Source organism: Protopterus annectens, chromosome 5.part0 (assembly GCF_019279795.1).
Source record: "Protopterus annectens isolate FY-2018-M chromosome 5.part0, PAN1.0, whole genome shotgun sequence".
NCBI lineage: Eukaryota > Metazoa > Chordata > Ceratodontiformes > Protopteridae > Protopterus > Protopterus annectens.
In genome coordinates, this window is record NC_056735.1 from 1,632,760,969 (window position 1) to 1,632,774,595 (window position 13,627).

General features: G+C 39.6%; 1 protein-coding gene across 1 annotated transcript in view; it reads right to left on the minus strand.

Annotated features, from left to right (window-relative positions):
• LOC122802398 (SR-related and CTD-associated factor 4-like) overlaps positions 1–5,017 on the minus strand; it is a 1,636,555-nt gene extending 1,631,538 nt beyond the window's left edge. Inside the window, exon 1 of the mRNA XM_044072023.1 lies at positions 4,891–5,017. Coding sequence (XP_043927958.1) covers positions 4,891–4,920 — 30 coding nt within the window. The 5' untranslated portion in view covers positions 4,921–5,017. The remainder of the gene's footprint in view (positions 1–4,890) is intronic.
• Between the last annotated feature and the right edge of the window lie 8,610 nt (positions 5,018–13,627).

The window sequence follows — 13,627 nt, forward strand, 5'->3', positions numbered from 1 at the left end:
AAGGGGGGAGCCCCACAAAAGAGAAGAGTAGAATTTTGGGTGCAGATACTGAACGAGAATAACCATAAAGAAAATTATATTTACAAAACAGCAGAAAATTTTGAACCAATTCAACACTTGAACACAAGATTTTACCAAAAAGGGACAACTGAAAATAGCAGAACAGAAAACAGGCAACCCATTGGAGAAAACTATAAAAAGAACGACTAGGGAGCAAATAGGGTAGGGGGAAAAAAAAAAATCACAGTGAGAGGAGGAGACCAAGCAGAATTCTGGACTGATGGTCACAGGCTGCACACCCCCACACCCGATCGATAACCGTTCATGCAAATAGAAAGGAAAGTGTGAGTGTCAAAATCAGACCTGGTTGGATTTTAGCAGTCTCTAGAACAGAAGCTGCAGGCAAATTCATGATTACTATGACATATAATGCATAACCACTATAAAAGTCAGAATATATTCGGGAAGATGAAGAAACGAGAAAGGAAAGGCATGTACAGCTCCCAAATATACAGTAAAATCTAGAATATTCAAGAGTTTCACTTTAAGTATATATAACGCACTTTATACACCAAGTAAACTTGAGATTTTCCTCTAATGTTGATAGAGATTGCAGAAAGTGTGATGGCAAAGAACAGAGTACCCGAGAACTTTTTTTTAGGAGAATGCAACAAGTTGGTAAATTTCAGATATTCCCTAGAGTACTTCAGAAATATGGAAGGCACAAATTACCGTAACCAAGGGAATGAAATTGAATTACATAGACATAGTAAAGCCCTTCTAAGTTTAATGTTGTTGGCTGTCAAAGTAATTACAAGAAAATGGAAATCAAAAATGAAATCAATGTAAAAGAATTACTGACAACTACAAGGAAAAATATGAAGACCATCTCTGGAAAAAGGAAGAAGCTACACAGAAATACTCTACTGGAACAGTATATACAGAATAATGTTTGGGGGAGGTGAAGCTTCAGGAAAGACAGAATTTGAGCAATTTAGCATTAAACCTGAAGAAACTAAACAAATAATGCATGAAAAAATATTTGTAATCTTTTTATTTTACAATTGCTATATAGTGCCCATGTTCTTATTCATGTGATGTTAAGCATTTAAATAGATATGATTGAGTGTTTTGGAACGTGGACAGAATTACTAAAACATATGGTTTAAATGTTATCTAGTCCCATTCTGTGAAAGTGAGCTTAAAAAAAAACAAATGAACAAGTAGCACTTCACACAGCTACTAATTTCTAAATGTTCTTCCCCATTAACTTAAATAAAAATCACAAATCTGTATCTACTAAGGAATATTCAAGATCTCACCATTCATAGTGTCTTTAAAATTACTCCACCACCAAGTCATGTCTTGTTGGCTATTAAAAAGTTTAAACATTTACTTTTTCTACCATTATACTCAACGTACCAAAGAGCAATTCTCCACAGATAGAAGTTTGCAAACTCTCCTTTACTCCAAGAAATAGTGACAGCTTGAAACCTTCTGGGCACTTGAGAGGCAAGGAAACTGCTATGCATTTCTCATGTCAGTCACTAAAATTGATTGTCAACAAAGGCCTTCTTACCTATAACATTGCCTATTGTATGAAGTGTCAAAACACTTCGACCAGTTTTCTTGAAATCCCCCTTTACTCATCTTCTGTTTTGGCTGCTCAAACATTAAGTGTACACAAAAAAATGTATCTCCACCCAAACAAAACCACACACACTTGGACACAAACAACTTGCTGCTATGCGGAAAAGCTAAAGCAAATGCACAAATATCTGCCCATTAGCAGACACAAATCAACAGCAGCAGTTAAAGAATACGTGCATATGCAAAAAACAGATTCATCTTTAACAATGGACTCTCTATATTCAAGTACTATTAGAACTTTCATGTTTCTGCTCTTCCAAAATAAATTGTAGTGAAAAAATTCCATAGAATTATAATACACATTGAAGCTAAAGTTCCCCTTGATACAAACAATAAATGTAACTATGCAGCTGAAGCTTAGTAAACATGCCCTAATAAATTAGAACTAATGACACCATCAATTATGAATTCAAACCATATAGACATCAGATGTGAAAAGCTTCTGAAATATCAGGCAGTCAACCAAAGAATCTCCACCTAAACCACTTAAATTTAAAGAAAAACAATTAATACTCTTACAAAGAACTGTAATCAATTTCCTAACCTTATCTGTAAAAGTTCGAGACTGTCAAAAGTAGTCCATAAAGAAGTTTGATGGCTGATAAAGTTGGTGGTGCAGTCCTCAGCTGTCAGAGGATCAGTGAGTCACACTCAATACTATAAAACTTGAAAGACAACAGGTACACCCCCAGATCTCCCCCAAAGCAATGATCAAAAGGAGTCAAAGTCAGATATTAAACACACCCCAAGTCTGCCTCTCAAAACCTCAATGAAGTGAGCGACAAATAGGTATTGTCTGTGGGTATTTACGATTTGAATCTTCTGGCCAAGCTACTAATGTTTTCCCACATCAATTGCCTTGCACTAACCTACAAGCCAAAGGCAAAACCAGGCTGACTAATCAATTCCAAATATGGCATATATGAAATGCTACTTAACCTCTAAGTCGCTCCCTGCTTACATTCCTGAAGCATGAAAATAACATGTAATGCAGTTACACAAGGGTGGCCCAACCGTGGACCCCAATAACTACAGACCTACCAGTCTCACTAGCCTATGTAAAGTTATGGAGAGTATCATTGCAGACCTCATTAATTCGAACAAAATCTCTTAACCCTGGACTTTCATCATTTCAGCTTTGCAAAGTAAGTTCCCACTGCAATAACCTCAATTTCTTTAAAATGGTAAGAGAAGTTTGCTGTCCTGCAGTATGTACAGCCATCTGGCTATGTCCAAGGCCTTTGACACTATTCCCCATGCAGGCATTACTGAAAGACTTGCAAATCTGAATACAAGCCATCATACTATACAGTGGACAGCTAGCTGGTTGTCAGACAAAAAACATGCAGTTCGAGTGAAGGTGCCTGTTCTGAAAACAAAAAGTCACCAGGGCTTGAACTACAGTTATCCAAGCTGCAAATTAACTAAAAATTGGGTGATGTTATTCAATCTTCCACTGAGCCACAATCGCTGCAACATGGGCTAGACCATGTTAACTAGTCAAGGACAATTGTTTCAAATTAAATGCGAAAAAATGTAGCACAGCTCATTCTAACAAAACATTTTCACATACCATACAGACAACATCCCTCCAATCACACTTATAATGGTCCCTAGCACTCTACTTGACAATTCTTTATCATTTGACCAGAATGTCAGCAGAAATTCATAAAGCCCTTTATCGGATTCATCAATGAAGTCTTAACCCCCTTTTATTCATACTTCATTGGACCTATTCTTTAATACAATGGACCTTAAAACAAACATACTCCTTTCCAATCAGCTTGAAAACCCTTAGAGACTCCCAACTAAACAATTCAGTAGCCTCAAAAATCTTAAGTTATCAGCATATCCCAGCACCACTCTCTTTCTGTACTCTTGTAGATTTCTCATGGAGACGTGTTTAGCCTTTAAAATAATTTAAATAGTCAACCCTCGGATTTCCTATTCCCTCACAGGACAAATGGTACTCTAAATACCCAGTCAAAGGAGCTAAAGCTTCATCAACTGATGCATGATGTAACAGAATCTCACCCCAACCTTTCCTTCACCAATAGAACAAGCTTCCAGCAGATGTCAAGCACAGTAACACCCCCTCATCTCCAAGGTAAACATAGACGATATCCTTTCGAGTTTTTGGCCACGCTTACAATCGTCCTCAGACTGACTGACAAGTACTTATCCATGAACTTATCTTCTCACCATCACTATCCAGGACACTCGCTTCTTTGAAAATATATCACTTCAGAAACTACTGAACGTGGGTATAATTTTAATTTGAACGGCAGCAGATAATTCCAAAAAGAAACATCAGGAATAAAGCAATAATACAAGTCATAAGAAAACTACTGTATACCACCGTTTTTAACTGCATAATCTGACAAGCACTACATGTTTAAGTAATGGAATTCGCTGTCAGAAAATTTGTAATCTGCAGTCTCAGCTCAAAAAAAAATCTAACTGTAGAACATTCTGCGTTACCTAAACATGCAAAGTCGCAGGCTGGACACATCCAAAGTTCCCAGGTACAGCAGTCCATTTCCATGAGAAACAAGTTCATTTAACATACAGCATAAAACGACAATCAGTATTACAATGACCAGAAACCGTTTAGGACGCGTACTGCAAACTGCGGATGATTTATTAAAGTGCATCACAACTTTCCTCTTGTCAGTAACAACGCTGTGCCATGCATATGTTTGAGCACTCAGTCACAAACTCTGTAAAATGCAATGATCACATAACGTTTAAAACCTAACTGCATCTCCAAACTGTAGCCCGTTACCCTCTAGGTGCCATTCCTATTCAGTAACATTTGCGGTTTAATCAAAATAGCCACGCCCAGCTGGTATTGCAGCAACTACGTATGGGTTCAACTCTAAATGTTTTGCGTCTCTTTTTATATTGCAAAAAGAAAATACTATTTTGTTTCAAATAAAAACACTACAGTTGACTGCACGTAACAAATATCAGCAAGCTCCAATTGAAATAAACATCTCCCACAAAAGTGAATACTACAAAATATACAGCATACAGTCTACCAACATAACTCAGTCATCTTCGTTTTAATGCAGAAGAATTATATAAATATACCTCAATTTCCCAAGTAGGCCTATTCCAGAAGGAGCACTACAGTAGGAAAAGATGGGGAAAAGCAGCTGGCGCGTTCACGTGATTAACAAACGGCAACAGAAAATAGACAATTAGATCTCAGAAACAACAAACTATATTTAATCTCACCTCCTGGTTAAAAGCATTAACTGCGTCCATCTTTACACTGTGAATAGTCTTCACAAATTCATTTAAACGTTCAAATACAAACAGCTCTGGCCTAGCATGCCTGTTTCAAACAAGCAAAGGTAACACACTCGCCCCCAGTACTGGTCATCATCATACTACTATGGCGGCGTGCATTACGCGCAGAGCACTATGGGATGCAGGCAGATCCACACTCTTGAAACTACCGATCACGTCTCGCACCAATCACGTTATAATCATAGAGGGTGGTGAGTGCTGTAGAGGGTCTTCTAATTTTGAACGCATTGTTTGATATTTTTTTCTTTTTCAGTTGGTAGATTATAGTGGTGCATTGATACAGTTAGTCAGGTTTTACGCTGCATTTCATAACTGAAAAAAGTTGGTCTAGTCAATCAATGTGTTATGTTTTGTCTGGGTTCTAGTGTTTCTTGCTGTGGACTGGCGGAATGGGGTGGTCTTTTTATCGTTATGTGGCAGTTCTTTGCGCTCAAAGCCATTGTATTTGATAGTGTGGGGTGAACTGACAGGTGATTTCCGACTGAACGTGCACTTAACGAGAGTAAATGATTAGTGTACGTACGTGCTTCTTGGTTTGCTAGGTGTCTTCTGATCATTTTGATTTGTATGTTAAAAGTGAACTAAATAAGGTTCTCTATATTCCATGTGTGTGGACGACGGTGTTTTGAAAGTGGGTTTGCTCTGCCCTTTTCTAGTTAGAAAAACATTTTTTTACTGTGAGAAAAAACAAAGAAATAACGTGGCATCTCCGAATGTGTTATTTTGAGGACTTGGTATTTATGCTTGTACGCCATATGTATACATTGTTTGTATTTTATTTGTAAATTGTGTGAGTGTATAATTGATTTTATTTCTTTAGCTGTGGGAGATAAAAGGGGTGCAGTCACCACCTGGCCTGATGAAATTTAAGTGCCCCTAACACATACCCATAGCTGGCCTTAGGCACAGGCCAACTAGGCGGACGCCTTTCCAATATTTATTTGGTGTAGGTAGGCTAGGATGGGGGCACTAAGTGGGGGGGGGTGCCATGGAGCCCTTTTTGCCTAGGGCACCAGTTGACCTAAGGCCGCTCCTGACACACCTTGATGACCCCATTTCGCAAGCATCACATTTATAGATAGTTTCTGTGCCCGCCTCAAAGCGTTCCTGGAGGCATCTTTCTCTCTAAAAAAAAAAAAAAACATAGTCACAATGCCAAATTCAGGAATAAACCCCAACGGTAGAACCCTAGTATAAACAAACTATACAACAGGAGGAGGAAAGTTATTGCCTGCTTCAAACTCAATACCCCTTCATCCAGAGATGAATTCAAAGAGCTCAGAAACAACAAATTCAGAAATATAGTACCTGGGAAGTGCTTCCTCAGTGACTGCTATTAAACAAATACAGTAGTGGCATTCATTTTAGTATGGCAGTACCACAGTTCTGCACTATTGGCATTTGTCAATCATGCCCTCTGTGTACTTGTATCTGGGGATGTAACCCCTTTGCCCCCCATAGCTCCACTTCTAATAAAAGATTTTTTTATCAGAATGGTTACTTTGTCAATATTAAGATGGAATGTAAATGCCTTACAACTATAGACAGTAGACAAGAGAGTACTGAGCTGTATTAAGAAGTGAGGGATGCAAATAGCAATGCTACGGGAAATACTTTTGGAAATGAGCATGTGAATTTGACAAAGGAACGATTTCAGGGTGGGTAATCAACAGAATATCTGGGACAAAAAAAGGTGTAATACTGATTACAAGAGGAGCCCCAATAGTGTTTGAAGAAGAAAAGGGACAATAATTGTAGATTTATTGGTAAATTTTTTTGGTACTTCCTTATTATAGTGGGCTTGCCGAAATCACTACAGTGAGGAGATACTCTGCCTAACAGTGGAATATTCAACAAACAGACTTGTCTAACAATAACCACACTTTATCGCTTTATATTTTTGTTTTATTTACTAAGTTAACTCTGCTGGGCCAGGCCTATTCTTAGATGGTCTAGTGGGATAGTCTCATAAGTTGTACATTAAGTATCCGCATGACCACATTACAGTAAGTTTTTTTATATGCTAATAGCACAAAACAGACTACAAGTAGTACATACTCAGTGAACAAGAGTGTGAAGAAGTTAACATCACTTTACTAATTAAAATTAGTACACAGAGTCAGGCACAGAGATAATTGTCTTGGTAGATATGTGAAGTAAGAGCTGTTATCTCAGTGTACAGCTACTGTTAGGTAGTACACCATGTTAGTATTACAATAATAGTTTACAACTTGATATATTTACAGTTACATTTCTTAAGCCGTGACAACTGATAGTGGTATGTTGTTCAATGGACACCAGTTAGGTAATTTTACTTTCTTATTGTAGCACCCTTGCCGAAATTGCTATGGTGAAACTGCTCTAAGCGCCCTGATCACCACTATAATAAGGAAGTACTTTTTTGTAGGAATCCAGCTTTAATGAGCTTTTCCATGCTGGTATCATCAGCTCCTAGAAAACCAACAATATTTAACTGAAATCACGATTACCAGATTAATATTCCATTCATGATTTGTTGGGATGTATAAAATAAAAGGAATCTTGAAAATTCAATTAAAATTGCTTTGAAAAGGACAGGACTAGAGAGATGAAAGAGCACATGGTGAATACATTTGGGGGAAAAGTTGACAAATTTTCTGTAACAGAAATAGAAATGACCACACTGCAAGAAAGGATTGATGAAATTTATACAGGAGTCCTAAAAAATTTGTGGGACCCTGGCAGATTGCATCAAAATTAATTATAAAAGGATAACATTAATGGACGATGCATTTAACTGTGAGCACCGGAAAAGAAAAGCATAGAAATCAAAACCGAGATGTCGAAGGTGGAATCCTCTACAAGATGAAATGAGGGAAAACTGTTAGACTTAAACAGCAGTGCCAGGAGAGAAAATCTATAGTTTTCTAATGTCCCAGAGAAATCTAAAGGTTATAGACTATAAGCAGTTTAATAGGGATATAAAATAAATGGGCAGACTTATCTGAACAAGTTTTTCTGATTTAAATATTTAATTAAGTGTATGACCTGTTACCAGTAGCAAGGAAAATACCCAGACCCTTTATAGTAAAACTTCAATTGTTGCAACTCGGAGAAAGGATATTATCTAACCTACAGGTAAGGGGCAAAATATTAAAGACCAGTGACTCTAGAATATTTGTTAAAAATAACTGTTTTTGTCCTTGGCCAGTTAAAAGAGAATACATTTCTGCCAGTCATCAAATCATGCAGACAAATGGTTTACGCTGTTTAAGCTTTTGTATCAGGTGACCTTCAGGATTTTCTTCCCTTCTGATGCAAGAACTTTTATGATAGCAGACTTGGAAGACCGTGAATTGCAGAAATATTTTCAGCAGTCATCTAGAGGAAATGTTCAGAGAAAGTGTGGGGGCCAGTAGTCTTAAGAAGTATCAGCAAGACTGCTGAAAGACTTCTGTTAAAGCTTTTTCCCAGTTTTCAAAAGAAAAATGGAAGAAAGAGCGGTATGTACATTGCTGGTAAAGAATCTTGATAGTCTGCATAATAATGTTTTAATGTCTTTCACAGAAAGTGGAAATAGTGAACTTTAATATGAATCTCTTACATTAAGTAATTGGTTTTTTTAGCCATGTACGACTGATGATGGATATTTAAGATTGGAAAGGGTATTGTTTCTTTCTAATATTCAAGGTAGGGCAGCTGTTTTACTGCGTAGACTCAATAGACTTTGTATTTTGATAAAGTTAAGGGTGTTTGAGTATTTTGTTTTTTTTTACACAATCATTGCCCTTCCTTCATTCTGTTAATACTAACAATGGTTTGGTTTATAGATTAGTACTAACCTAACTGCCCTTGCGAGCCATTTTAAGCTTGGCCAATTATCCCTTGTGAGACTCAAACCCTGCACCTTGTGTTTGTAAGGCAAACACCTTAACCATTAGGCCACCCTCCCAATCACAGAAACAGAGTGCTTAAAAAGGAGATATGGGACTTGTCCTGTTAGCAAGTTTCTAGGTTTGGGGGAAATTGTGCTAATAGGATTAAAAGACAGTGTGGAATTCCTTCCACATCACTGATCCTGTGTCATAGCAGCAAACTGGTCTTCTGTTGGGTAAGGAAACTGGCAAGATGGTCAAGCAATCAATATGAAAAACATTCCTAGAAAGTAATCTATTAAGATCTTAAAGGGGACAGGTCTGAGCTTTAAATATTGGTTGTATGTATTGCACATAGGAGAATGGTAGTAAGGACAACATATAAATAAAGAGAAAGAAGATGAATTATATATTTGTGATGTTTTCATGCTGGAGGCTAGGAAATCTTATTGTAAAACTGGCAAAATGCTTGCCATCATGAATGGGGAATTTGCTGACAGTCATATCTCTCAACCTGTAGACATTGAAAATAGGAACAAAGGTCCTTGAAAAGTATGAACAGCCAGCCATAGATCTGAGCATCTGATTACCATAAAATTTGAATACCACATGACACACAACTGTTCCTACTTACAGTAAAATTTGGGATACTACTCCGAAACACGTTTAAAAATAGAGTGACAAAAACGATGGAAAAATATAAGCACATTATTGAAGAGACAGTGTAAAATCTGTAGACTTTTATGAACAGTATTGCAAAATTCTATCAAGCAAGGTCATTTATTTTTGCTTCTGAAAAAGGCGATGTAAGATGTGTGTCCTCTTTCTTTAAATTATTGCTGGCACTAGTATTTTGGTTATATAGTTTGGTTTTCTGTTTACTAGACAGCTTCAAAAACCACGTGATGAGGAAAATTCAGAAGGTTGTGTGAATTAAACCTGAAGATCATGTGCAAGGATAAATCGGGCCTGAGAATAGAAACATTTCTCCAAAACGGGTACAGTTGAGAGGTCTGTTGACAATTGCTCCAATAATTAAATGAATACATATTCACGAGTGTATGTGCACATACTGTGCCTAATTTTTATAATAGGCAGGTCTTACAGAGAGGAATGCATAACGAGAAACAATGGTTCAGTCCTTGGGAGATCAAGCATTATTCTTAGATTTCATATAACAAATTAATAGTACATTTATCTGTTGTCAGTGTTTATTTTTGTTTGTTTTGAAACTCCATGACAGGATAGATTGTGTTTATGTTTTTGGGATAGAGCGATATTATTTATTGATACATGATCAAAGTTAAGTATGCAGGAGCTCATAGGCATTTTTTCTTGTGCACATAAAAGAATAGAGGAGAGGAATACAATCATAGGGACATTTGGGAGTATAAGCCGAGTAAAACCAGGTAGGAACATTTACTAAGTAAATTGGCAAACTCAGAGGGCCGGATTCACGAAGGCTTGCACAAAGTCTAAGAGTAGAGTAAGACTCCAGCCAGTCAACATGTCTGCCGAACGATCCAGGAACAGCCGGCAGGGGCATGCATGAGAGCACCTAAAACAATTCTTGCACGGACAGTGTTAGGTTATGCAAATTACCTCATTTGCTGCTGAAAGTTATGCAAATGAAGTAAATTTGCGATCCAGGAAACACTAACCTGTCCGAGTAAGAGTAGTGTTATTTGCAGAAATGTACTCAGTTGGCAACTGAGTACCGTTCTGCAAATGGCAAAATGGAGCTATGACAGCTCCAAATAAAGAATGCATCCAGTTGAGGAAGCATGCCAATGGCCAAATATACGGTCATTGGCATTTTTATCTGTTGCAAAATAATAAAAAATAATTTTTTTTCCCTCTATCTCCGATGTTTAAGCGTAGCGCAAATGTGCAGCGATCTAAAAACCAGAAAAAAAATAAAAGCCAAAAATAGGCATTTTATTCAAAATATTAATCTGCCATGCAGGTGAATGGCAGGCTGAAGACAACATGGCTACTGAGTAGTGGTTGCTAAGGGGGGAAGCTGAGTCTGAGAGATGTAACCAAGCATTAGTAGGCAATCCTATGCAAATGAGTATAAGGATAATGAATCCCAATTTTCCCTGCCATGTGAACCATGTCCCTAGAGTGTAAGAGTAGGGTTAAGGGAGTAACAGAGTAGAAGATAGGTGACATCATGAGGGGGTATGTATCCAAAAGACTGTAAGCTTATTGGAGCAGAGTGGCATGTGTTTGCTGTGAGTTACTCAGGACTGGAAGAGGCGTGTCAACAGTTGTCTAAACTGAAACCCAGAAAGCGAAGGTGTACACCGTGGCTATCACTAAAGTTTCTTGCAAAGATGCTTACACTGTGTGCGTGCCTGTAAACCCGTCTAAGCCTGTGTGCACGTGTGTGCGCCCATGTAAGCCTGTGTAAGGCTGTCTAAGCCTGTATGCACGAATGTGCACCCGCCTAAGCCTGTGTAAGCTTGTGTAAGCCTGTGTGCGCGTGTTTGCACTTGTTTGCGTGGCGCTGCCCCCTGTGGAAACAGAAAGGGGAAAAGGAAAGAAAAGTAGTAGTAGGAAGTTAACCAAGGAGAACTAGCAGAGCTGCCAGGTGAAATCAATCAGAATCAGGCAATTACACAGGCAGTACACTAGCCTAGCCCAGCCCAGCACTTAAAACTCTGCAAGCAGCATTCCTCCATGCTTTTCTCAGAAACACTGCAGTCTACAAAGAGAAGTGAAAACTTAAAAAGCTTAACTGAGACAAAATAATGTTAGGGGCTGCCATTGCTATTATAAAACGACATGTGCAAGATACTGAGGGTGGTGCCATTCCGAATGCTGCTGAGCAACCCACAGTGAGGAGACGGAGAAGAGGGTACAGACCCAGGGTAACCTACCAGGGGCTACATGAGCTGGAGATAGTGGAGCGTTATAGAGTGGACAGAGAGCTCCTGCAGCAAATTGTTGAGCTGTGCAGGCCACGCCTCACACACAGAACCAACAGAGGGGAACCCATCCCAGTGGAAACCAAGGTATGTGTTGGCCTAAGAATACTAGCAACAGGTACCTTCCATAGACCAACTGGTGATATGATGGGGATTTCACAGGCATCAGCATCCAGGGTACTGCACCAGTTCCTGAATGCCATGTCCGCACATGTCAGTGATCATGTATATTTCCCCAATTCCCGTGAAGTATTGGCCAGCAGTATGCGTCTCTTCCATCAAATAGCGGAATACCCTGAGGTAGTGGGTGCAATTGACTGCACGCACATACACATCAAAGCACCAGCTGGTGAGCGGGGGTAGGGCCTACATCAACCGCAAGGGCTTCCACTCCATCAACTGCCAGGTCGTGTGCGATGCCCAGGGTATAATACTGAATGTGTGTGCTGGCTGCCCTGGAAGCTACCATGATTCCCATATCTGGCATTTGTCGCAACTGTACCAGACATTTGCCAATGGGGACATCCCTGACGGTCACCTAGTGGGGGATGCTGGATACGCACTGGAGCCGTGGCTAATGACACCCATCAGAAATGCACACACACACCTGAACAAGAACTCCATAATGAGGCACATGCACAGACACGAAATGTAATCGAGCGTGTGTTTGGGATGCTCAAGTCACAGTTCCGTTGCCTGGACACATCTGGTGGAGCCTTGCAGTACTCACCAACTACATGTACCCAAATTGTCATGGTATGTGCCATGCTACACAATATGATCCTACGAAAACAGCTGCAGCAGGAACAGCATGGAGCAGGGCCAAACAGCCCCCCACCATTGCCAAGGCCTGCACAGGGACAGCTTGACTCGGAAGAGGAACAACCTGAGCCTGCCCCAGTAGGCAGGAGGAGGCGTGCCCAGTATGCCTTGGCAAAGAGGCAACGCATAGCACATACACTGGCTCAGTAGGAACCCTGGAAATGATACCTCTCTCTGACTCGCACATAAAATTAAAGGGATGCCTAACTTGACACTACCTGTTCCCAAACATGTATAGGGAGTGTAGTATGTGCATCCGACATAGGCAGCCCTGCAGCACCACCTGACGCATGATTGCCATGTTTTAAGCAATATAAAGCAGTGCTAAGCAGCTTTTACCAATATTTAGTATATGTAAACAAAATTGCTCGTGCTAATTAGCGCAATGTCAGGCAACGTTGAGCAATGTTGGGCAAGGTTGGGCAAAGTTGAGCAAAGTCAGTTAAACATGCTCATATTTGCTTTACTGTTCCTTAAGCAGTCTGGTCTGCCCAGCATGAAAATAAAAAGCAGTGACAGGGCTCGAACCCAGGATGCTGTGCACTATAGTCCCAGTACTGAACCACTAAGCCATGATAGCATTTCAGTGGTACAGACACAGCAGGACAGTTGTACACTAATGCAAACACAAAGAAATGCTGTATCATGCCCCTAAAGAGGCAAATGGGTAACCTCCCCCACACGCCTATGCAGACAGAGAACATCAGGCCAGGCGGTGTGATGTGGGTTGTGTAGGCTATGAAGTCGCAATCTAATATACGTGACATTGGATGCTAAGATCTGAAGTACAGTAGTATGCCTCAAGCCAGTACGATAGGCAACAGTACAGACTGAAATGGTGTCCCTTACATAGCAATGCAGGCATAGCAAATATGTACAAGTGTCAGGTGAAACCCTCATTCTATGTACGCCCACAGTAACAATCAGGTGTGCCCCCGGGTAGAAATGTACAAAGAATAGCTGTCCCCACTGTATGTAGAAATGTTGATAAGTCTATGCAAAGTGTCTCATGGACGCCCTGCAGGCACAGCATGATCCCTGTTGATCTATGAC